Source organism: Argopecten irradians, chromosome 5 (assembly GCF_041381155.1).
Source record: "Argopecten irradians isolate NY chromosome 5, Ai_NY, whole genome shotgun sequence".
Taxonomy (NCBI): domain Eukaryota; kingdom Metazoa; phylum Mollusca; class Bivalvia; order Pectinida; family Pectinidae; genus Argopecten; species Argopecten irradians.
Genome location: NC_091138.1, coordinates 18,984,985 through 19,009,490, shown reverse-complemented (window position 1 = coordinate 19,009,490; position 24,506 = coordinate 18,984,985). Strand labels below are relative to the sequence as shown.

At 36.0% G+C, this 24,506-nt stretch overlaps 2 protein-coding genes across 2 annotated transcripts; one reads left to right on the top strand and one right to left on the bottom strand.

Moving 5' to 3' along the window:
- Positions 1 to 236: 236 nt before the first annotated feature.
- LOC138323121 (probable ATP-dependent RNA helicase DDX46) lies at positions 237 to 16,526 on the bottom strand. Its single transcript, XM_069267495.1, is given in 20 exon segments — positions 237 to 560; positions 869 to 1,060; positions 1,478 to 1,651; positions 2,067 to 2,321; positions 3,878 to 4,027; positions 4,369 to 4,531; positions 6,056 to 6,159; positions 7,389 to 7,781; positions 8,236 to 8,318; positions 9,349 to 9,549; positions 9,843 to 10,018; positions 10,237 to 10,357; positions 10,470 to 10,488; positions 10,490 to 10,567; positions 10,856 to 10,921; positions 11,216 to 11,326; positions 12,032 to 12,100; positions 13,015 to 13,357; positions 13,916 to 14,230; positions 16,409 to 16,526. Coding segments are annotated over 20 exon segments (3,078 nt in total). The 5' UTR covers positions 16,426 to 16,526; the 3' UTR covers positions 237 to 512.
- A 1,068-nt stretch (positions 16,527 to 17,594) lies between these two features.
- LOC138323119 (H/ACA ribonucleoprotein complex subunit 1-like) lies at positions 17,595 to 22,621 on the top strand. Its single transcript, XM_069267493.1, is given in 7 exon segments — positions 17,595 to 17,838; positions 17,963 to 18,084; positions 18,638 to 18,703; positions 18,926 to 19,074; positions 21,058 to 21,117; positions 21,949 to 22,039; positions 22,437 to 22,621. Coding segments are annotated over 7 exon segments (786 nt in total). The 5' UTR covers positions 17,595 to 17,710; the 3' UTR covers positions 22,607 to 22,621.
- The last annotated feature ends 1,885 nt before the right edge of the window (positions 22,622 to 24,506 follow it).

Below are 24,506 nucleotides of genomic sequence, written 5' to 3'. Positions count from 1 at the left end.
TAAATTTCAAACAAATCTGCAATAATGAATCAGGTCTTTATGATATCTTCCATACAAATGGCATATAGAAAATGTGACGTGTGCAAACCATCACAGAGAAATGTACTGGAATAACAGTACACCTGGAATAGCAGTATGCCTATCAGTTGTCATTATGTCTGAACCTAGCAATATAATATTGATATGAGCCATTTTAATCAGGTAACTCTTTGGTAAAGCAAAACAGAAAATAAAGATAAAATACATATCTTTAATGAAAAATGTATCCAGTCACAAAAATCTTAATTTAGCACAGAATTTTACTTGAAAGGACATGATTTAAAATTTCATTACCAGATTGCACTGTTTTAGAGTGTGAAGTCCTCAAATACAAGTTCTTTTTACTGGTACACAGTAACATAAAACATTTTACAGGAGCCATGTCCATGTAAATGAAATCATTCAACATTATAGTCATGATTTAACTAATGTTCACGATAACAGTCCAACACCTCTGGTACGCTGGCGAGCGTCTACACGACCTTGTAGCGTCCTTTATTAAGTGGTTGGTACGATGTTTGCTGTAAATAAAAAAAACAAAATCAATGTAGTAATTACAATATGATTAACAGCTATGTTAGCGATGTTATAAATCACAACACAAAAATTATCTCAAGATCAGTAATTTTAAGTTTGAAATCTTTAAAAAAAAAATCATCTATAAATCTGAGTTTAAAATTTAAACCTTTTTTATTCCAATTTGTAGCTAAGAATAAAGAATATTAATGCAGCACCAATAATTTTATATTTTTTCTTTTCACAGAACCAATACTTTAGTAATTTTGCGTACAAATTTATACTGAATAACATAATAATCTATGAGACATACCAGTCTGATGAGCTCCTCCTTGATGAGACGAGTGATCTCCTTCTTTGCCTTCTGAATGGCCATATCACTAGTGGCCTCTATAGCCAGGTATAACTTCCTCTCTCCCTCCTTCACCTCCTTACCAGGCAGGAAGTATGTCCCTCTCACCGTGATACCGGCCTCCGAGTACTCGCAGATCTGGGCCAGGGCCTCCTGTTAACAACATGAATTTCATTATTAAAGATCAATGACTTTTCAATAATATCATAACTTAAATATCCATCTGACATTTCGTGCTTTATTGATTACAATTTTTGATTATACAAATTCATACACTTTATATGTAATTTCTGAATGTGGAAGCCCAGGAGCTTGAAAATGATACACTGAATTCACAAATAAGCATAGCTATAGTCAATTTATAAACATTCAAATACTTTTTCTCCAGATACAGAACATCTACCAGGGAAAATCTTAAACAATATACCAAATTAACAAGATATAATCAATTAAGGAAGAAGATTTTTTTTTTCATCTAGGACAGGAGATGGACCATTTGATAAGAAATGAGATCAAAATAATTTCAATCTAAGAACCATAACTTAATATCAAAGACAGAACTAGACTGACCTTTGAGGTGACCTTCCAGCGAGCTGTCTGAGGGAAGTCATTGATCTCTAACTCCTCCTCATAACGTTTGAATGTTTCAGCGTTACTGTCAGCGCCGTCCTCGTCCTCTGTCTGTGGTCGGTAGCCCAGCTTGGCGTTAATCTTCTCTGCCATCTGTTCTGCTATTGTCTTCGACTGTGAAATAGAAAATATGCAAATGAGCATCAGCAATAATTCTATACAGAAAGTTGTATGTATCACTTCAATCAAATATGCTGAGACTTGCAAAGCTAACCAATATGCCCCACTTTATCTCTAGAATCTTTAAAAGAGGGGGAACTAACTCTGAGTATAGCAAAATTTATGTGTGATTACAACATAATGTTTAAATGTAACTGAGTTCCAAACCTTTTGTATAGATAAAAGAAATCATATTCAATGACAAGAGGTGTTCAGGTTCTTTTTGTTATTAAAACAATAAACAAAGTAAATGACACTAAGTCGTCTCGCTTCCACGAAATTCTTTCATATTTTTTCACAAATCAGTACATCATAAATAACACTGCCTTCCACTTGACATATCAGTAAGGGATACAGAGTGAGAACTTACAGCCACTTGTGGTGCGGCTCCGTCTCCCGTCATTATGGATTTGGCCGCCTGCTGAGTGATGTCCTGTGCATCAGGTCCGATCTTCTTCTGCATGTTGATCTTAGCTGCCAGACGTTTCGCCAGCTCCAGCTTCTGTTGGTTAGAGACGGTTGGTGCCGCTACGATTGGCTGTGGTGTCTGGGTGGGTACTATAGGCTTAGCAACATCAGTGACCCGCTTAACACTGGCAAACATGTCTTCTATCTGTTGGTCAATCTGGGGACGAGAAAAAGAAATCAATAAGAAAACACATCTGGTGAGAGAAAAATAAACAAAGCATCAAAAATACTAGCAAATCTAGCCGTCTTCATCAATTATAGATCCAGATCTTGATAGTTGACTGGAATAATGTGCTTTTATGTTAAGAATTCTGTCACACAACCAACTTTCATGCATGACACTTTGATGTCTTAAACAATACTTACACTGTCATCTTCATTTTGTTAACCCTTTACCACCTGTAAGCGCCTTTGGACGCCTTTACCCCTTGCCCCATGTAAGCGACTTTGGACGCCCCCGCACCATCTCAATGTAAGCGCCTCTGGACGCCCCTACACGATCTCAATGCAAGCGACTCTGGACGCCATTTTGCCTATCAATGTTTTGCTAGCTTCATATCACGTTACAATCTAATGATAGACGTGACCAAATTTCTAACCTATCAAAAATCGGCACAGTGTTACTATATAAAACTCTGAATAAATTAACCGAGAAAATCACACATGTGTTCACTGCTTCACTCATGTTACCGGGGACGCCATCATGGCTTCTGTTGTTTGTATTACGGCAAATATTTGTAATTGTAAGTACAATGTCATGATATTTAAATATCACAGGCCTAAAAGCATATAATCTAACATGATTTAGACGATGTTTTATTCAGTTTGACCGATCGAAAATCCGACGGTCATGAAGAACGGCGAGGTCCCATACTATCGCCATTACCTGACGCCGTGTTGGAATGGACTGGCGAGTTTACAGCCGTGAGTGTTGATAATTTTGTTAGAAACTTGTTGTCAAAACTTCAATAAACCTTTAGTATACTTCATTAAAAGTTGATAGACTATTTTAGTGCATTTTTCAACGGCAAATAATGTACAAACATCCCACAACAAACACACTACTCGGAACGATAGAAAGTGAAAGTAGCGGTGAACGGGTCGTGAACCGGCACGGACAAAGCAGAAATAACAGTGTTTTTCAGAGCAAATATATTGACTGAGCCATGATACAGATATATATTAGTTTGTTTACGATATTTCAAGTAATTTGTGCAATTTTTTTTCTAAAATTTATAAAAAATCGGCAATATTATGAGTATTTCCGACAGAGAAAATCAACCATTTTCTGACCTGTAGATGTTTTTAATAATTTTTGAAGTCCTCATATCGAATAATATTTGAAAATGATAGCCTCACTGTGTAGTTTGATTCATTTTGAAGCAACTTTATTACCAAAACATTTCTCAAAAATAAACATGAAAGTAAATAAATCCAACTTTAAAAACGTATTATCAATCCAGACTGAAAACTTCAAAAAGTGCCATTGAGATGGTGCACACACTTGACAGATGTTGCAACAATGTTCGTGTTGAACATTGTATTCTTTCCTCATGGAAGCCTGATGATGCAGTCTACTAGTTTGCATGTGGTAAGGATTAATAGGAATTTTTTTTTAATCTATGAAGATGACAGTGAACAACTAATCTTCACAAAAGCTACAATGCTTCAAAATACAGAATATCGTAAATGACATGTGATATGAGATCTTACATCTAAACTTGTGTCCTCATCATCAGAATCCTGCAGACCAAGTGCTGCCTTCTGTGCCTTCTTCCTCTCGTCTGCTAAATGAGCCTCTGTCTCGTCAAATTTGAACCCTTTACCCTTAAATCCACTTGAACTCTTCACTGTTCTTCCCTCCTGTAAAATCAAAGGCAAAGTTGTCTGATTCTGAATATGTTTTTAGTAAGTTTATGTATAGACAAATAACTGAGATTTACTTACAACTATTTTCGTAAAAAAACAGAAAATGTAGATGTCCTAAAACCAAAACAATTAAAGAAAAGACTAGGAGATTATTTATGAAATGAATCTGCACTTATTACATTAAGAAATAAATTGATCAGAAATATGATTTTTAAATAGATACCAATCTTAATTTTCATATCCTATTGAAACTAATTAGAAAACTAGTCACAAGTTCTTGCACTGACATGCACAATAAAGTCATATAAGTATTGACTAAAAACCGAGCCACTTACAGCCTTAGCCCGTTCCTTGTAGTCATTCCACAGACGTTCTAGATCTGCAGGCACATTAGCACCTGACATCTCTAATGCCTTCAGGATGTCACCAGCATACCGCTCCTGCTCCGGTGTGATGAAGGTGTAGGCAAAGCCACTGTTACCTGCTCTTCCAGTTCGCCTTAAAACAGAAAATTATATACAAGTATTAGTTATTAGTTACACAGGTAACTAGATAAATCATTATAACTAGATCAAACAAGAGGCCCAGAGGGCCTGTATCGCTCACCTGGTTTGTAATGCCAAGTCATGTTCTGAATACAGGTTCATTGTTTCTTTTCTGAAGGAATTTGAATATTTACCTCCGATTTCCCATATTGGGCCACACCTCTCCTGCCCCTGGGGGGTAAGAGCCAAAATTTATACAAGTTCTGTTTCCCTTCCAAAAAGGATGTTTGTGGCCAAATTTGGTTACAATCCATGCAAAACTCTAGGACAAGTAGCGATTTATAGGATTTACCTCTATTTCCCCTATTGGGCCCCGCCCCTCCTGCCCCCGGGGGGTCAGAGCCAAAATTTATACAAGCTCTGTTCCCCTTCCCCCAAGGATGTTTGTGGCCAAATTTGGTTACAATCCATGCAGAACTCTAGGACAAGTAGCGATTTATAGGATTTACCTCTATTTCCCCTATTGGGCCCCGCCCCTCCTGCCCCCGGGGGGGTCAGAGCCAAAATTTATACAAGTTCTGTTCCCCCTCCCCCAAGGATGTTTGTGGCCAAATTTGGTTACAATCCATGCAGAACTCTATGACTAGTAGCGATTTAAAGGATTTACCTCTATTTCCCCTATTGGGCCCCGCCCCTCCTGCCCCCGGGGGGTCAGAGCCAAAATTTATACAAGTTCTGTTCCCCTTCCCCCAAGGATGTTTGTGGCCAAATTTGGTTACAATCCATGCAGAACTCTATGACTAGTAGCGATTTAAAGGATTTACCTCTATTTCCCCTATTGGGCCCCGCCCCTCCTGCCCCAGGGGGGTCAGAGCCAAAATTTATACAAGTTCTGTTCCCCCTCCCCCAAGGATGTTTGTGGCCAAATTTGGTTACAATCCATGCAGAACTCTATGACTAGTAGCCATTTAAAGGAATTGTTGACGGACAGACGGACGACGGACGGACGGACGGACGGACGGACGACGGACGACGGACGACGGACGCCGCGCCATGACATAAGCTCACCGGCCCTTTGGGCCAGGTGAGCTAAAAACTTTATAACATACTATGATTAGTTTTGTCATTGAAATGAAATATTGCTTTTTTTTTTTTTTTTTTTTTTTAAATAGCCAGCTATACATCATGTAAAGCGTAATATCGTAACTACACTCTGATGAGATTTTCTTTTTTGTGCTTCCATTATCATTCACCAGTTTTACCTACTGTCAGTATTATATAACCTGGTTTTGTTGTATGCTGTTTGGTGTCTTTTGCAGTTTGCTTTAGTGAGATAGCAAGATTTCCACTATTATAAAGATGATTTGTTTGTTTGAGTTTTACATCCTATCAACAGTCGGAGGCTGTGACTCTAGCTGTTGATAGGGTATTAGAAACCAAACCTGATAGATGGTAAATGGTACTTTACCCATGTTACACATTACATTCATACGCTGTGTCACAATAATGATTAAGTTATTATAATTTAACAACTTACCCACATCTGTGTACGTAATCTTCGTAGTGGTTGGTACAGTCATAATTAACAACCAGAATCAGGTGTCGTACATCTAAACCTCGAGCTGCCACAGATGTTGCAACCTAAAACAATAAATATGATCAAACTGTTACACAGATTTCAGAAAAAGACATGCAATTTTTGTTAAGTTATATCAAGACATGCCAGTATCCACTAACAAGAGGCCCAGAGGGCCTGTATTGCTCACCTGGTTGTTTTGTTTTTGTTTGAGTAATTCTGTAATTTAGTAATAAGTGATTCAAAAATCACAAAGACAAACTGACCCCACAATTTGTTTAATTTTGAATCCCAACCATATAATGATGCTATAGATAACATACGAATATGCTATCCAATACATAGTTTCAGCGAGGAAGTAATTTATATGAAAATAGTGGCCTAATTAACCTTTTTGGCCACGCACCTGAGGCCCCAGGGGGTCAGCCCTATTATTTTTACAATTTTGATTCCTCACCCTATAAGGATGCTACCATTACATTTTGAGAGCTATCCCATGCTCAGTTGCAGAAAAGTTGTTAGTATGGTAACAGCAAATTGACCCCTTTTGATCCCGCCCCTCAGGCCCCTGGAGGGTCAGCCCCATCATTTGTACAATTTTGTACAATTTTGAATCCCCACCCTATAAGGATGCTACCATTGCATTATGAGTGCTCTCCCATGCTCAGTTGCAGAGAAGAAGTCGTTTATATTGGAAATAGTCAAATTGACCCCTTTTGACCCCACTCCATCATTTGTACAATTTTCAGTCAGTAACCCTTAGGGATGCTACCTGTCAAATTTTGTTTAATTCCGACCAGCGGTTATGGAGAAGAAGTCGTTTGTTGACGGATGGACGGACGTCAAATGCCCCGGTATGGCATAAGCTCACCTTGGTCCTTTGGACCAAGTGAGCTAAAAGTGTTATCAGATCTATGTACTATGTACTATGAATAGGCATTTAGAAATATTCTGTCGCAGATCTTAACATAATGAGTTGGACGGAAATATTAATTAGCAGAAGATACTGAAATAGCATAAAATTGCGAACAAAAATATAATTGATGTAAAATATCAATTTTCAAAAAAATAAATTAATCCATGCTTTTTGTATGGATGGGTGATGCATACACAATGTCAAACCTTATTAAATCAAAGTAGGAGGGCCTTCAAGTTCAGTAAACAAAATTAATAATTGTGAAAAATTTGGTCCAGCCAGCAAAACACAATGATTTATACAGGGTCTTCAGGTTATAATTTTTTTAAATAACGAAGCTAGACTGAAGCTGTTGATGACTTAAAAATAAAATCTCACCAGGAGACTAATGTTTCCACTCTTGAAGTCACTGATGGTGCTGTCTCGATCGTACTGATCAATGGCACCGTGGAGGGAGAGACAGGGGTACGAGTGTTTCATCAGATCCTTCATCAGATCGTCTGCATGCTCTTGTTTATCTACAAACACCAGAACACTGCCTTTCTCCTGGTAGATACCCAGCAGCTCCAGCAGCTTGAGAAACTTTTTGTCCTCGTCGATGACTATTACATGTTGTTCCACATCCTTACAAACCACGCTGCGACCTCCGACTTGAACCTCGATTGGTTTGTTAAGAATTTTTCTGGCTAAAGCCTCCATCTGCCTTGGAAAGGTTGCTGAAAACATCACTGTCTGGCGATCAGGTCGAATATTATCCACAATTTTCATAACCTTAAAATAATAATCAGTCATTAAATGAGGAATCAGTGCATTAATTGTAGTTAATCAATATGCTTCATAATTGCTATCAATTAAAGTGCTTAGTGTTATTATTCTGAATTCTCAGAAGTAATTCAGCAGACATTATTATACATATCTGCTTAGCCTGGTAGAAAACCTTAAAGAACAATCAGATTGTGATTTCTCTGGGCTTTTTCAACAAAATACAGGGTGCATAGAGATACTACAAATGTTATGTGGTAATGACAAAATTTATGACTGAAATTTCTATTTACTATAATCTTGACAAATGTCACAATGATCTTGAACGTGAAATGCTGACCTTGAATGAGTTTTCCTTAAAAATATCATGAATACTCTTTAACATGAAGATCACTATTTAGACAAATCACTGATGAAAACCGATTAAGAGTGATCAATTCTGGTGCAATATTTAAGTTATTACCTGAGGCTCAAACCCCATGTCAAACATACGGTCAGCTTCATCAAGTACAATGTAAGTACATCTTCTAAGGTTTGTCACTCGACCTGGAAAACAAATATACACAATAGATTAAATAATAGTTCTGATACTAGTGACAAAAGAGGAATGTGCACTATCAGTAGGGGATTGCTATTTCAACTTTTTTGTTCTTTACACTGCCATTGTCACAGAAATTTTAATGTGCAACTAGGCATAATCATCAGAATTTGCTTGAACTATACAGTAAATTCAATAAAGAAATATATATGTACATTATTTTTAATATCTTTCTCAGTATCCATTCCAAATTATAACATGTAACCATTTCCTGATAGCAGCTGTAGATAATCACCATGGCAACTGTCTTCTGGCTTCTAATATCTCCATGACAACGGATGATGTCAGTGTGAAGGTCAACATATATATAACTGGGTCACAATATCAATGACCTGATTGCCTGATAGAAAGAAACAGATGGATTACACGGCATGTGTGGGAGTCACGGCCCTACCTTAGTACCTCTCCTTCTCCCGCTGTCTCATTGAAACATTCTCTGCTTGCATTCAGAGCAATTCATCCTTGTCAACAGGATTATATTCAACTTCTGTAATTTTGATGACCTTTACATATCATTTTACAGACTGCTCTCACTATATTTAAGATAGGTCTGATGGATATAGAAAAAGCAAAATGACAAACTGATTATGATCACCTTGTTTCTATTTAAACACATATTTAACAGAAAACTGCTAATCCTAACTTTAAAGGTTATCTAATTTTACGAAAAAGTAATGGGACTAATTCATGTACCACGTGATACTCAATAACTTTGGTGATGGAACGTAACTCTTTGTAATCTTTCCACTGAAATGACGCTAGCACAGGATATCATCTTTTGGCATCATTCCATCACCAATAGTCCCGCACAAACATTTTGGATATCACTTGGTATGTAAATTAGTCCCATTAATTAGTCTTTGTTTGCTAATTCGGATATGCAGCCTTCCACAATTATAAATCAACATCAGATCTAACAGATCCCATTACCTCTGTATCAAACATTTCTGGTACTTTGATGTGGATTCCAGAACTTACCATTATTGGCTGACAACATGTCAATCATGCGACCAGGAGTACACACGATGATCTCACAGCCACGCTTGAGTTCTGCAATTTGTTCCGAGATCCCAGTTCCACCGTACACACACACGGCACGCAGGCCCAGCGGTTTGGCAAACTTCTTACACTCAGTGGTAATCTGCATGGCAAGTTCTCTGGTAGGGGTCATAACCACAGCTGTCAATCAACAAAAACATGATTTGATATGTGCATGATACATACTGGCATATCATTGGAAAGTAAATTTAGTTACAAACCAAAAAACCTCGTTTGATGAGTATAATAATTCCATTTCATTAAATTAACTAGGACCAATTTTGCCAGTCCAATTTCCAGTTTAAGAATAATTCAAGTAGGGATTGATATATCAATGCCCTTGTCATACACTGTTTTAAGTAATTTATATTTATAAGCTAATATTCCCGCACTAAAGTTTTCTATATGTGTGTAATCAATATAACTAGACTTACCAACAGGTCCATCATCCTCGTCTAGTTCAGGCTGGTCCTTTATATGTCGGAACATAGGTATGAGGAAAGCCAGAGTTTTACCACTGCCTGTTTTGGCGATACCGATCAGGTCCTTCCCACTCATAATGGCAGGGATGGCTTGTGCTTGGATTGGCGTTGGTTTTTCATAATCATGTCTGAAAAAAGAAATCTATGGTTAACAAAACTATAAAGATTTGTAAAAAATTTTACTTTCTTTATGTCACTAGCCATTTGTAAAGAAGCCATTCAGGATAAGAGCAGCCAATCCATCTGATGTTACAATAAATGTTTATGTTGCAGCTGTTATTGAAAGTAAGTTCTGTGTGTTTCAGGTTTTTAAGATTATAACTTTAAAGAGAGTACTAATGCTCACCTCTTAAAAGCATCCATGATTTTTTTGCTACAGCCACACTGTGCCCAGGACTTGATTGGCTTTGGACAGTTTTTACCACGAACTTTGATGTCTTCCAATTCAGCTCTGTAGGCATCAACCTCTGTAACACATAGAATGTATAAATACATGAAAGACATTTAGACAAATCTTGAGTCAAATAAACAAAATCTCAATAACGTTTGAAAGGGATATACCGGTAATAGTTTGCTTACCTTCATTTGTCATTTTTTTGGATTTCTGGAACTTCTACATAGAAGTCCTTTCTGAACGAAGCGTAGTATATTCTCGTATGATCAACCACCAGTAGTTCCTACAACAGAGCAAGTCACATTATGTTGTTAGTGTAAGGAAAAACAGAAACTCAAACAGACAAACAGAACAACCTTCTCATTCATACTTCAGTTATGGTTTAATTTCATTGTAAAATTACTTCAAATAAAAAAATCAAGAAGGTAAATGAATCTCAATATCTCAATTAGACACAAAATCCAAAATCTTAACTTCTTTCCATGTTTTGTAATGACTAGTTAGCTTATAAATCAATATGTAACTATTTGTTTCTTTCTACAAACTTAAATGTTATGATAATGAATCCTACCTTTTTACTGTTTTTAATTTTTGCCATAGTCGAGTCCAAATCCTCTTCTTCCTCTTCTGATGAATACTGAAGTCATAAAATAACATTTATTTATGATTAAAAAGAAAACGTTGTAAATAGACATATTCAAACATTGGTTCACATTATCGAGCAAATATAAGTTTTTAAAGCAAACATTATGAAAAAACACACTTTTTTAATCAAAGTGCTATGATTGCTATATATATATATATTTAAACTTGGGACATCTGGCTGAATTGTTTATTACTCATGCAACCAAGCAAGCTAAAGAGAACGCTGTAGCTATTTTGGATCAAGTTTTGCCAGTTTTATCTTTCAATAGCTAGGTGTAAAACGTACCTCCATGGCGTCCACGTTGTTTAACATGAGCTCTCCCTTCTGTAGTGATGTGTCCGTTTTAGTTTTCACCACTCCTGTTATCATGGTCACCTTACCACTGGCAGTATCAGTCTGAAACATACAAACACAACATCAAGTTCAGAATTGGTAAATAAATTCATAAAAATTGATAAATCATTTGATTACATCCAACTATTAAATTATTTATTTTGAATTTATAACTATTATATACAATTGTTGATTTAAAATTTAGATACAGCACTATGAAGAAGCTGTCGTTTTGTTTGGTAGATTGTATGATTCATAATGTCATAAATATATATTTATAGATTCAGGGCTGCATATGAGTTATATCCCCTCATATAATAGATTATTAATTTCTATAATTAAGATTTTAAGATAATGTTTATGAATAGATTACCGACTAAAATTGACAGTCTGTCCAATACATTATACCATGGTAGTAGAAGAGGGAACACAAGAATGATATTTCCAAAGCAATTGAGGACACTACTACGAAGGGACATTTTTACTATGAGAACAGTAAAGTTATGGAACAGTCTTGCTGAGGAAGTTGTATCGGCCCCTAACATTTACTGTTTTAAAAATAGACTGGATTAAAATTGGAAAAAAAAAGATATTCTACTTAACTGCAAGGCTTCTATAACCAGAACATAATACATGTATAATTAATAACTTATACTTTGAGTCTGGTGAAGAGGAACTATTAGTAGTACTGGAAATGTTTTATATCTATCTATATCTATGATATGACTTGTGTCTCCTTATCTTGTATGGTACCTAGTGTAAACTTACATTTGAACCATTTTCTGATTTAATGCCAGTTGTCTGCTCCTTCTCACTTTTGGATTTCTCGTCAATATTCTGGAATCACAAATGAAACACATTACATATAAACATCATCTTATGTATGTACATTATTAGTAATGGTAACATCACTACTTATATTGATATTAACTTAATATTTACATCTTTGTCTAGGATAACTACCAAGAGTAGCATTTTACATCACCTTCGCCAAACATCAAAACGAATACATGTACATACATTATATAGTTATAACATCAGTCTATCACCCTAATTTACATTATCTTCACAGTGCACTTTTTTACACAGCTTTCATAATTACTTTAGAGAGATTGGGTGATATAGAGGTTAAGCCATTTGTCTTTAACCTAGCCAGCCAGAGCTCAATCACCAGCACATCCGTTAAAATGTCAGGGGGTCAGAGGTCAACGCTCCTATGTTAAGACTCCTCATGTGCTCACATCCGAGCCATCGAAAGTGATTGGTATAAGTTACATAAGTTTTTTTGCAATTGATGTAAATAAATAAAACAGGGATTCCTGGACATATGTTATCTGCGTCTCTGATGCACTAAAATGCCCAGGGTCTCCCTAAATAAAATCAGGGCAGTGCTTGGGACACAATGTGGAAGGAATTCAAAATAAAATTTTCAGGTTAACAAGATGAAGCAGAAGCAATAATTGTCTATTTTTTCATTGTCTATTTTTTCAAAAGTATACAGTACAAGATATATTTTCTGGTATAGCATAGGAAGTTTTATAAGATCTTCTTGTAAATTTTAGCAAAAAGACTCAAATGTTTTTTAAGGGACTCGCAAACTCCAAACCTAGGAGTCCCTGGAACTCCTGAAGTTAAAACGGGAGGGAAATTCCTGAAAAAGTACATATTTTGATAATCCACTTGTCCACAACAGGAATTTAAACTTACCGGTACACATCACCTATTGTTACATCAATAATCAAACATCTCACCTGCATATAGGCATCCAAAGGATCTAATTCATCATCGTCATCTTTTGACCCATTATCAACAATATCGTCATCATCATCGTCATCCTCTAAACTCCAAATCTTTGTTGGGGGAGCAATGTTTATAGGGGCTAGCTCTTTTGTTTTTTTCCTCTCTGCTCTCCAATGTTCAATCCTTTCTCTCCGTTTCTGCATTTCCATCTCGAGCCTCTTCTGTTCCTCTTCCTTGTCCAGAGGTTCATCTCTCAAACTTAGTTCTCCTTCTCTATAAGTTAACTTCCTTTCTGGTGATGTATCCTTTGTTTTAGATTTATCAGGTGTTTTGGATCGTGATCTTTTGTCTCTCCTTGAAATTAGATACATTTTTTTTCATCACCACATTTATGTAATAAATACATTAATATAAAATTAAGATCTAATGAAATGAGAACATGATGTATTGAAATTTCACTAAGCAATGCATTATATATCAAATTTAATGATAATTTACTCTACAAAGTTTTTTCCATATCGTTATGAACTTTTGTATTCAAATGCCACCCAAAGTGATCTGGATAAAACTTTAGCTTAAGTTACTAAATTGTCAATTGAGATCTCCCAAACATATTTAGAAGTAAATAACTTTCAAGGGATAACTGCTGCAATTAAATTAAACACTGCTTCATTTTGTTAATTTCATAAGTGTCTTTGTGGTAAATGGTAATAATGATTAATACAAGCTATATCTATATCAATGTTTCAGCTAGGAATTAAATTTGGAACCCCTATATGTAGCTTGCTTTACACTCTAGATTTAGTAGCTACTGATAGAAATTCCAAGCTATGACAGCAAGAGAGATAAATGATTTATATATATTACCTTAAGAGGGAACCACATAATTTGTATAAATACAATGATACATACTTTCGATCTCTTGAACGAGACCGCCGATCTCTGTCCCTATCACGTGATCTTGACCTCCTTCTCCTATCTCTATCTCGACTCCTTGATCTTCTTCTGTCTCTTGATCTTGACCTTCGTCTGTCTCTGTCACGAGATCTTGATCTCTTAGACCTGTCTCTATCTCTCTCTCGATCTCTATCTCTATCCCTTGACCTCGACCGTCTTGATCTGTCCCTTGATCTTGACCTCCGAGAACGGTCAGGACTTTTTGACCTACTTCTGTATCGTTTCCTTTCTCTTGATCCACTTCTTGATCTGGACCTTTTTCTGTATGATCTGTCAAAATACACATATAGGTATTTTGATAAAGATTTGTTGAGATCATGATCATGCAAACATTAACAAGAATGGTTATTCCCTTGCCATTAGTTAAAAGCAATGTAGCATATGTATATAACGATTACTAGCAGTATAATTTCATGAAATTTGCATAAAGAAATAAGGATTTGATTTATTTCTGACAAAATAAAGTTGATATTACCAGGCAATTGATCAAACTAGCGCATGCAAATAAAAATGGGAGATAGGCCAGGAATCAATCTAGGTTTTTGGGCCAGGGGAATCAATTTTTTCTAAAATCGGGAAAAAGTTGGGCGACATAATTTGGGAAATTTGACTGTTCTTATTTTGGTCCAAAAATGTATTCATTTTGAAGAGAATTAAAGTGTCATAAAACTACCTACAGTACACGCTACAAAAAATGTATTTTTTTAACCCCAGAAAGGGATTTTTCCCCATTCTAGATAAGAATTTTAAAGTCATTCCTTGAGAGGAGACTATAACCATAAATATTAGTAAATCAGAACTTGATTGATCGATGTAGCCCAACTTGAAAGTTTATTAATTCATGGCTATAGACTCTTTACTGATAATTAATTAATTGACAGAATATCACTCAAGGTCCTATGTTATTAGTTTAACCACAGGGGCTTTTGTTATGATAAACTTAATGAAAATAATATACCAAGGACGTAAATGATGAGGATATCACTAAGGGTTTGTGCACTGACTGTCAGTGATTTACCTTTGATATCTGCTGGCACAACTTTGATATAGCTTGCAGGTGCAAGGGTTACCGTCTTACTTAGTTTCTGAAGTGGACATTTCTTCTAAATCTTACGTCCTTTATAAAGCAAGAACTAGATGTTGTGAATTTATTGCTTTACAAGTATTCGTCGAGAATTTTTTATTTCTGGGTCAAAACATCTCGCGTGGTGTTTTGTAGTGTGACGAGACACTGACGAATCCTTATCACTTATAAATCCTTAAATAATGTCATGTACTATTTTTCTATATTTTCTATTGTGTTTCTCTATATTCTGTAGTATTTGTCTATACATCATTATTTAGTGCTTTTCTAAAGCGCATCTATCTGTTGACAGCTGGTAATTAGATGGGGAACACGCTGGACCTTTAATCCGTGAAGTAATTAATTATCCACGGCCGTGGCACTTATCGTCTGCGGGGCTCCCTCAATTTTATTGCCCCCCCCCCTATTTGAGAGGTATTAATCGCCTCCCATCCCCATTATCTATAACAAATGGCTACATCGGTCTGGAAAATCTGCCAGTGTCCACATCTATATTACACACGGTCAACATTTACTTGTGGCTAATCGTTTTTCTAAGTGTTATGTTTTACTGTTATTGTCAATTTTGGTAACCAGAGCCCACCGCTCCTGCGAAGGAGCGGGGTGCTCCTGCAGCGCTCCTGCGGCGCTCCTGCAGGCTCCTGCAGGGCTCCTGCATGTTTGGTATAAAAGGGGCACGAAACTGAAGCTCGAGGAGTTCAGGTGTTAGCTGGTTTGAATGACGGAGTTCAGGTGTTAGCTGGGTTAAATAACGGAGTTCAAGTGTTAGCTAGTTTGGATTATTGTTCAAGTGCACGTTTCTATGCTAGAGAGAGCGGAGTGGTTATCCTGTGAACTGTAACTGTATCCGGTAAATGCTATTGTTGCTGAATACACGTGGAACTTTATTACGGCGTTGAATTGTGTTTTACTCGACGACCCACTCTATCTTAATCAAAACTCGGGTATTGTGGCGGGTGCCTGACGTTACCCTAGAAGGCATCTACCGAGGGCTGCGGGCTTGGAATACGTAATTATATAACTCCCGCAGTTTTTCGCTACAGTCAATATTATTTAATATAGTTTATATTATTGAATATAATTTATATTTTTTCTCAATCTGGATTATTGTTATTTTCATTAAAGTTATCATTACAAACCGCTGTGGTTTAATCATGAATCTATTAATCTACATTGTATCTGTAGCTTCTGTTGAATAAACACAGGCGGTTTTGATTTTTGAAGATTTTGCCGGGTACAGACTATCACACAAATCCCATTCACACTGATTTTGAACACCTTGCGGATTGAAGTAGTTGTTGTTGGTCCACATATTCTTAACTTATTGTTGTGCTTACGATAAGCACGTGTAGTACATAAGTTACCTGCTGTCCCTTGGCATTTTGCAGATCGGTTGCTCCTAAAAAAGAACGAACGTTAAAAAACGATGCTTTATGTTTCAACTTTGCGCTTAACTTTCAATGTTTCTTTAGCCATGTAATCTAAACGTTTAGCCGAATAAGATTTTTTGGACAATCGTAAAACGAACTCATTTTTATTATAAGAACGCAAATATTTTTTTATAGAATATAAAAATGAAATGAATATATAACTATTTACATATGTAATTATGTTTGTATTTGTTTTACTTCCACATAAACGATGTTTATTTCGTAAAATAATTTTACGACATATCAGTCACGCATGCGTGGGATACCGGAAGCACGTGTATACCGAACGTTTGTGTTTTCTGTTGTAAGTATTGTATCAAAATGGATAGATCTTTCGATTGTTAATGAATATAGATAACATTTCACTTGCTTACAATTTAAATAATAACAGTACTTTTAAGTATACACCGGTCTCACTTCGTGTTGTCATGATGAATGGCTAGTTTCCGACATAGAATAGCACTCTCTAGATACACACATGATCATGTAACATCAAAACAGTAGCACAACTGGGTGCTAACGGTTAGTAGTCGGTCAGCTATATTGAATTCCCACCCACATTCACATATACATCTTTTTGATTATTTTATTTGACTAAGATTGAGCATAAATAAATGTTTTGTTGCATATGTCATAAAGTAGGTTGAAAACCATATTAAAGTGAATAGTCGGGCAAAGAAAACCAGTCTAAATGCGTTCATTGGCCTTCCAAAAGTTCTCACGTTTTAATACGACGGTCAAGTTCTGCTTACGTTTCCCAGTTCTGACCACTGAAATAAAGAAAGTTGAAAGCATTGAAAGCGAGGCTGCGTGGAAATGTAACCACGGACATAGTCAGCCGAGAGGACGTTTTAGGATTGCTATACTTTAAATTAATTTCTTTGTACGCAGACAGATTTTGACGAGAGATTTTATTTGTCTATTTCATAAGAAAATATACTGGATACATTCACACCATTTTTACCGACTTTAGCCATCCTTGCCCGACTGTTCACTTTAAAATGTAACAAGAGATCCCAGAGGGATATTGGGGTCCACCAAAGAATGGCTATGCCCGACAATGAAAATAGGGATTTTTTTCTCTCGTTTTTTTTTTTAAACTTCAACTACAAAATACATATGAGATTTGAGACGGAACACTTCAGCAGTTCAGTACTTTCTGAGAAATAGCGGAAACAAAATACAACAATCAAAATCCAAGATGGCTGCCTGTGGGCCATCTTGTTTAGTCCCAAAATGCAATATGCACAACTAGGACCCGAGAGGAACCAACATATGAAATTTGAGAAGAGTCCTTTCTGTAGTTTCTTAGAAATAGTGGTAACGAGAATTGTTAACCGACAGAAGGAACAACTGAATGAAAGGTGATTTGAATAGCTCGTCATCTGATTATGGTGGGCTAAAAATAAAATCAACAGACAATGTATTTAGTACTATCAAGCAGCAGTATACATCGTATTGATGACATATGTAATGTTTATGTTGTAGTGAAATGGCACCACCAGGTTTTCGCGGAAGAGGTGGAGGCGGTGGATTTAGAGGCGGCGGAGGTGGAAGAGGAGGAGGATTCAGAGGAGGTGGTGGTAGAGGTGGAAGAGGTAAGAGGTAAAGTCTTAAATCTCATAAAAAAAGAATATTTTTATTCCATTTCTGTCTATGTAGTATAGTTTCAACACGTGTTAGAGGCAGCTTAATTATACCCCCCGCAACAAAGTTAAGTGGGGAGGGGGAGTATACTGGAATTGGGTTGTCTGTCTGTAGATACAACTTTGTCTGGCAAACTCCTCCTAGACTACTTGACAGATTTTGATACAATTTAGTATACAGAACTCTTACATAAAGGGGAGTTGAGTAAATTATATAGGCCGGTTCTGCAATGCCCTCTAGATCTCCCCTATTAATCATTAAATGGAGTTGCGCGCAAGGTATTAGTTGTCATCTCTGGTAATAGCTCTAGTTAGAATATATCTGCATATAATGATATTTACCAAAAGTGGTGTTAATTACCCTAAAGTCATCTTAATTTTCAAGAAAAGTAAAAAAAAAATTCTTCAACTTATATTCTACATAACTGTGATAACATAAAGTGTGATGCAGATACATATTAACATTTATCACTCAGATTAACATTCACATTTGCTGTTGGTGAATCTATAACAAAAGTTTCTTTTTTCTCAGGACGTGGTGGAGGTGGTTACCAGGATTATGGGCCTCCAGAGGAAGTGATGGGTAAGGTCTTGATACTATGTCTTCTATATTTTAGCTACATAAACTTTCATTTATTTAATTATTGCATCAGTTATACATCAATAACTCCTCAGTTTAATATTAGCAGTTCTAGATTTTTGAGAATGTTTCTTTATGAGTCAAGCTACATAGGGACCGGTGTATTTTCTGTGAATGTACTTTTGGTGATTTCTGTTTGTTTAACTGTAACTGCTTTACTTACAGAACTGTGCCACTTTATCCACCCCTGTGAGGATGACTTGGTGTGTAAATGTACTAACGAGAAGATCCCCTACTTCAATGCTCCTTTGTACCTAGAGAACAAACAACAGATAGGCAAAGTGGACGAGATTTTTGGATCAATCAGGGACTATGTATCCTTTTACTCAGCCAGTTATGCATGGATATCTGTATTCATAGATATCTATGGTCAATATAACTAATGAAAACTTGAAACCATAAATGATTTTGATTTTAATTTCCATTGTTGTGATATATATCGTAGTTAAATGGATGTACAAACTTGAGTTCCATTTACTGCCGTTCTATCATAAGATTGCACGATTGTGTTACAGTACTAGTGTATCGACTCACTGTAGTAGATTACATCGCTACATGTTACAGGTGAAGTGCCTATGTAACACGCATTGTGATTGGCTGAGTTGATCTAAAAATAGAAGAGAAAAACGTGTGTGCACAGTAAAGCTGGTTTTTTTAGCCTGCCATGCTTGGTCTCATTTTCTTCCGATATTCGACGAATTTAACAACTTCTTCACTGACCTTTGTTGGTGTCATGATAGACCGAACACGTGGAAGCAGAGAATTATGTTGTTCCTCGCACAACTTTGCGATGTTTCCGACAGGTGGATTTACAAACGTCGGCCGCTTTAGATATATTTCCATAGGACACCCCATGCCATCATTGTACATTTTCACTACCCTTTCGCGTACTTTTAGATCGGTTCGTGGCTTTGACATGTCGACATATGATCGGTTGAGGACTGCTTCTAATTTTGGCTGTGATCGGTTGAACCGCTTCTAATTTTGGCGCAATTTTAGCGAGAGATTAAAATAGTAACGTAACGTTACACATGTGCAAACACACATGTATCTTACCGGTAACTTATAATATGCACGCGTTGGCAGCTTGGCGATCGACGATTTTTAGTACTTCCACACTTTTTTATTCAGTATAAAGTTCAAATTCAGAGTTAAATTGACATTTTAAATATACCTTACCATAATTATGAAACTGAACAGTTGTTTTAGCAGATACTTTCTTCTTGACCTTCATATTTATTCATTAACGGCAGTACCAGTATTATCATGTTTAAATCAATATTATGTGTTCTTCTACAGCTAGTATAACCTGATTGTGTGTTATCTCTTTCCATGTTTGATTTTTTTTCAATCATCTTATTTATATATTTACAACAGCTATTTCAGGAAACTCTGTCAGTCAAGTTCGTCACATGTGCTAGGTGTACTACGGAAAAAAACACCCAACAGTCATGTATATTACAGCGCGAATTCTATATATCAGCGTTATTTATTTTTACAGCGTAATACTTCTATTTTACAAATATTAATTTTTCAGATGTTTATCTATGAACATTTGTAATTGTTTCGACGTACTTACAACGTCCCGATTGCACAAATAGGTTGCATTGTGTAACGTTTATTTATATACACACTTCAGCCAATCACAATGCGTGTTACATAGACACTTCACCTGTACCATGTAGCGATGTAATCTACTACAGTGAGTTGATACACTAGTACTGTAACACAATCGTGCAATCTTATGATAGAACGGCAGTAAAGATAGAGTAGAGATTCCCAAACTTTACAGTGTTTGAAGTATGATAAAAAGCTTGATGCTCAGTTCTTGACATATCTAATTCTTGCAATCTTATATTTTCCCCACATATTGATATGCAAAAGTATTACAGTAAAACATACTTTTATAAATCTACGTCACAACAAAATAACCAGTAAAATAGTGAATTAAAAAATTGAACTATTTATTCTTAATGCATATATCGTATGTACCAAGTACAACATCAATCAAGCTGGTGGACCATTACACTATCATACTATCTGTACTTATAAAACAAATAAATAATTAATCACTTAGCATAATGACAATGATACACCAGTTACCCGGCTGAGGCTACCAGGTGTACAGGTGAAAACATACCGTGACTACAATAACAACAAATTCAAGATTACAACGAAGTGATTTTTTGCTGTTCTCCAGATGTTTGTTTAATATAACTGTGTTTTACTGTGTGTCATTACTATTGATATTGCAAACAATCATCAAAATGTTAGTTTGATTCCCTAACCAATAAAAGTATGTATCAGTGAAACTCTCAGATGACATGAAGTCAAAATCATTTACAAAAGATACAAAGGTGAGTGTGTTGTTACAGTAGATCACAAAGAATGTAAGATATGATAATGTAGCCGGAGATACTCTGGCCCTGACACCAGAGTTAGACATTAAGACAGATAGATGTCTGGTTTAGGGCCAGAGTGCAGTGCTATATCAAAAGTTGGAACTCGCCGACACCATATCGGGCCAGGTCATCTTCTATTCAGACTGACCTCAGAGAAGCCTCACTTACCTTGATCTTTTCAACAAATGAATAATTTATTTACCCAAATATAGCAATCCGTCGAGATTAGAGGCGTTTTACGCACTATGAGAAAATGGCGACAATGAGGAGGAAGATTTTAAAGTTGCGTAAAGGAAACTACTGTATTGACATAATATAATGTGCATGCATGATAAAATGGATTGCTATGAATATATGAATTATTCATTTGTTGAAAAGACCAAGTTAAATGACGCTTCTCGGTGGGAATGTTTTGTAAGCAGTCCCAATCAGAGTTGACCTGGTCCAATACCAAATGATGTATCTTGGCCTAATGGAAATGGTGGTAGTTATTTTGTAAATGTTACAATATGATAAAAGCATGGCTCTGTATTGTATAATTTGAAATGCTATGTGTTTAAGAACATTGAACAAGTTAGATTGCTGAACAGGTTTCCATACTTCAAATTCAAAGCTACTTACTAGAGCATGGCCACTTTATTTTATTGCATTATTGAATATTCATCAACTCTTTGGATTATTTTTCTTGATTTAAATTGTTGTTTTTGATGTCCATAATGTTTTCTCAACTTTAGTATACAACATAAAGGTGTTCATTGAATTTCAATCCCAAGTTTTTGTTTTCAGTTTTTCATAGACCCAGCAAAGTTGTTACCACTTCAAAGATTTTTACCTCAGCCTAAAGGAGCCGGCAGAGGAGCAAGAGGAGGTGGAAGAGGTAAACACCTTAACAGAACTCTCCTCAAACTCTATTATCAACCACCCATACTTCTCATCCTACTTTATACAGCAATCACCATGTTTGGACACCTGTGTGTGGTCCACAAATTGTTAGCAATAATCTTCATTGAAAATATAATATGTTTGTACTAAATTAGATACATGAATAATGTACATATATAATTAGTTAGACAAGGTAATATGCCCATAAACTGGATGTCCCTCTGCCTTCTGTAGATAATAGAGTTTGTATTCTCTCTGAATTACATCTCTACTGTCACCTGTGTCTGCCATATTCCGTCTTGTCATGCTTCAGTATATGGCGGTGAAGGTTGATGACATTTCCATTGATTTTACCTGGTAATGTAGTAACTGTGTCTGTTGTCTCTTTAAAGGTGGCCGAGGTGGCGGAAGAGGAGGCGGTGGAGGAGGCTTCCGAGGTAGAGGAGGAGGACGCGGAGGCGGAGGTTTCCGAGGAGGTGGCCGCGGAGGCAGCGGAGGAGGATTTAGAGGTGGTGGAGGTTTCAGAGGAGGACGTGGGGGTGGGGGCAGAGGAAGATACTAAACATTCTTTCGTTGTTGGGGTGGGGGTAGGGGTAAAAAGTAACACTTTATAGGCATTAGGGGCATATACTAAAAATTTTATCATTGTGTTTGAAAGGAGTATCTCTGACTATTGGAAATTGACATTGTTTCTTTGAGAACCTGTTGTTTTTTTCAGACATAGGTAAAATGATTTTTTATAAAACTCATTCAGTTGTTTTGTATGTAAGGGAAAGGAATCGCCTAAGAAACATTAGAATATGAGATGTGTAGACCACAAAGTGTTCTCAGTATGAGTGTGACATGTACCTGTATAATTAACGTATAAATGATATTTCATATTGGAGAATTTGAACTTTATATAAATGCATAGTGACATGTCTTATAAGAAAAACTTTCCATCCTTTTCTGTTTAATTCTGGTGTTAAAATGATCTTACAGGTAATGCTATTTACTGTCTTTGGTATTATTAAAATGTTTTGGCTACTTATAAGTAGATCTGTTGATGGTTGTTCAAATTGAATATTTTTGAGCATGATATAGCTACACAATAGTATTTACTTAGAAGGCAGAGTATAAAATTTCAGACTACAGTCAAAATATAGTGATCAAGTTTTATACATGTATATATATATCGACCATGGCTTTGGAATCAAAGTAAATGTTTTTCAGCACTGTGACAATGTTTGAAGTTAAAATGTTGAAACCAGACTATTATTTTACATGTAGATTGAATAGGATGTTGTTGTATTGGCAGCATTTCAAATCTATGATGTCTTATATATTCAATTTTATTAAATCTGAAACCAAATTTTTCTGTTGCGTTTTCTGTTATTTATCATCAAACTTAGCAAGAGAATTTATTTTTGTTTTCTATCACCTTTTCAAGACAACTAAAGTGGTCTTGAACCACAGAAAGTGTTTTGAACCATAGACTCAATATTGAGATTACCCAAGATGTGTTATTGGCAAATAAAATAGAGATGAAACCGTCACACCCGGAATATTGTTGAAGAGGAACCACAAAAACTAGATTACATCAATATCATAATACAGGGTTTTTGAGATACCAGAATGATATACATTTTCTAGGTTAAGTACCATTTACGCTCGATTAGTCTATCTTCTGGTGATGTGACATCCCAAAAGATCAAATAAAAATATGACGTCACAATCATCAGCAGGTGAAATTAATCGACAATAAATTGCACTTCACCAACATCGTTTTGGTATATTAAAATATCATGGCATGGTCTTCAGTTCTGTGATTGACACATGGGAAATAAACCTCATTGTTCAATGAGTCGTGATCAGGAACCACAAGGGCAAGGTCACCCAGTTTAATAACAAGGAGAGGCAAGATTTCATAAAGCTAGACACTGAACTGCTAAAACCTTGAAAGTTGTGCTTAGATCAGTGGAGTCCACACTGGAGTTATATTATGCTGATTCACAACAGCATAAGATTTATACACTGTATAATATGGACCATTGCTGTAGTCGGGTTATATCGACATTAGGTACTGTGCGGATCCTTACATTGTACATATCAGTTTTGTTTATTACAATACACTAAAAGTAAAGGTCAACAATAAATACATGTACAAGTACTTATTGTGTACTGTAATGCTGTAAATGTTAGAGGAAATTGATGGAAGAGTTTGGTGATGTCATTGATTACAATGTATTGTAGAAATCCTCAAGGTCATTGATATGCTTGATGAAGTAGGTATGTGAAATGATATGGCATAGTCTCTCCATCACTCAGTAGTATTAGATAACTAAATTAATACCTGCTTGATTTTCGTCAAACTTCATTGCTTGAATATTCTACAAATATTTGATGAAGTTATGCCCCCTTTTTTCCAAAAATTACTTACAGGGATTTACACTTCACAATGGAATATGTTGCATAAAAAGCAT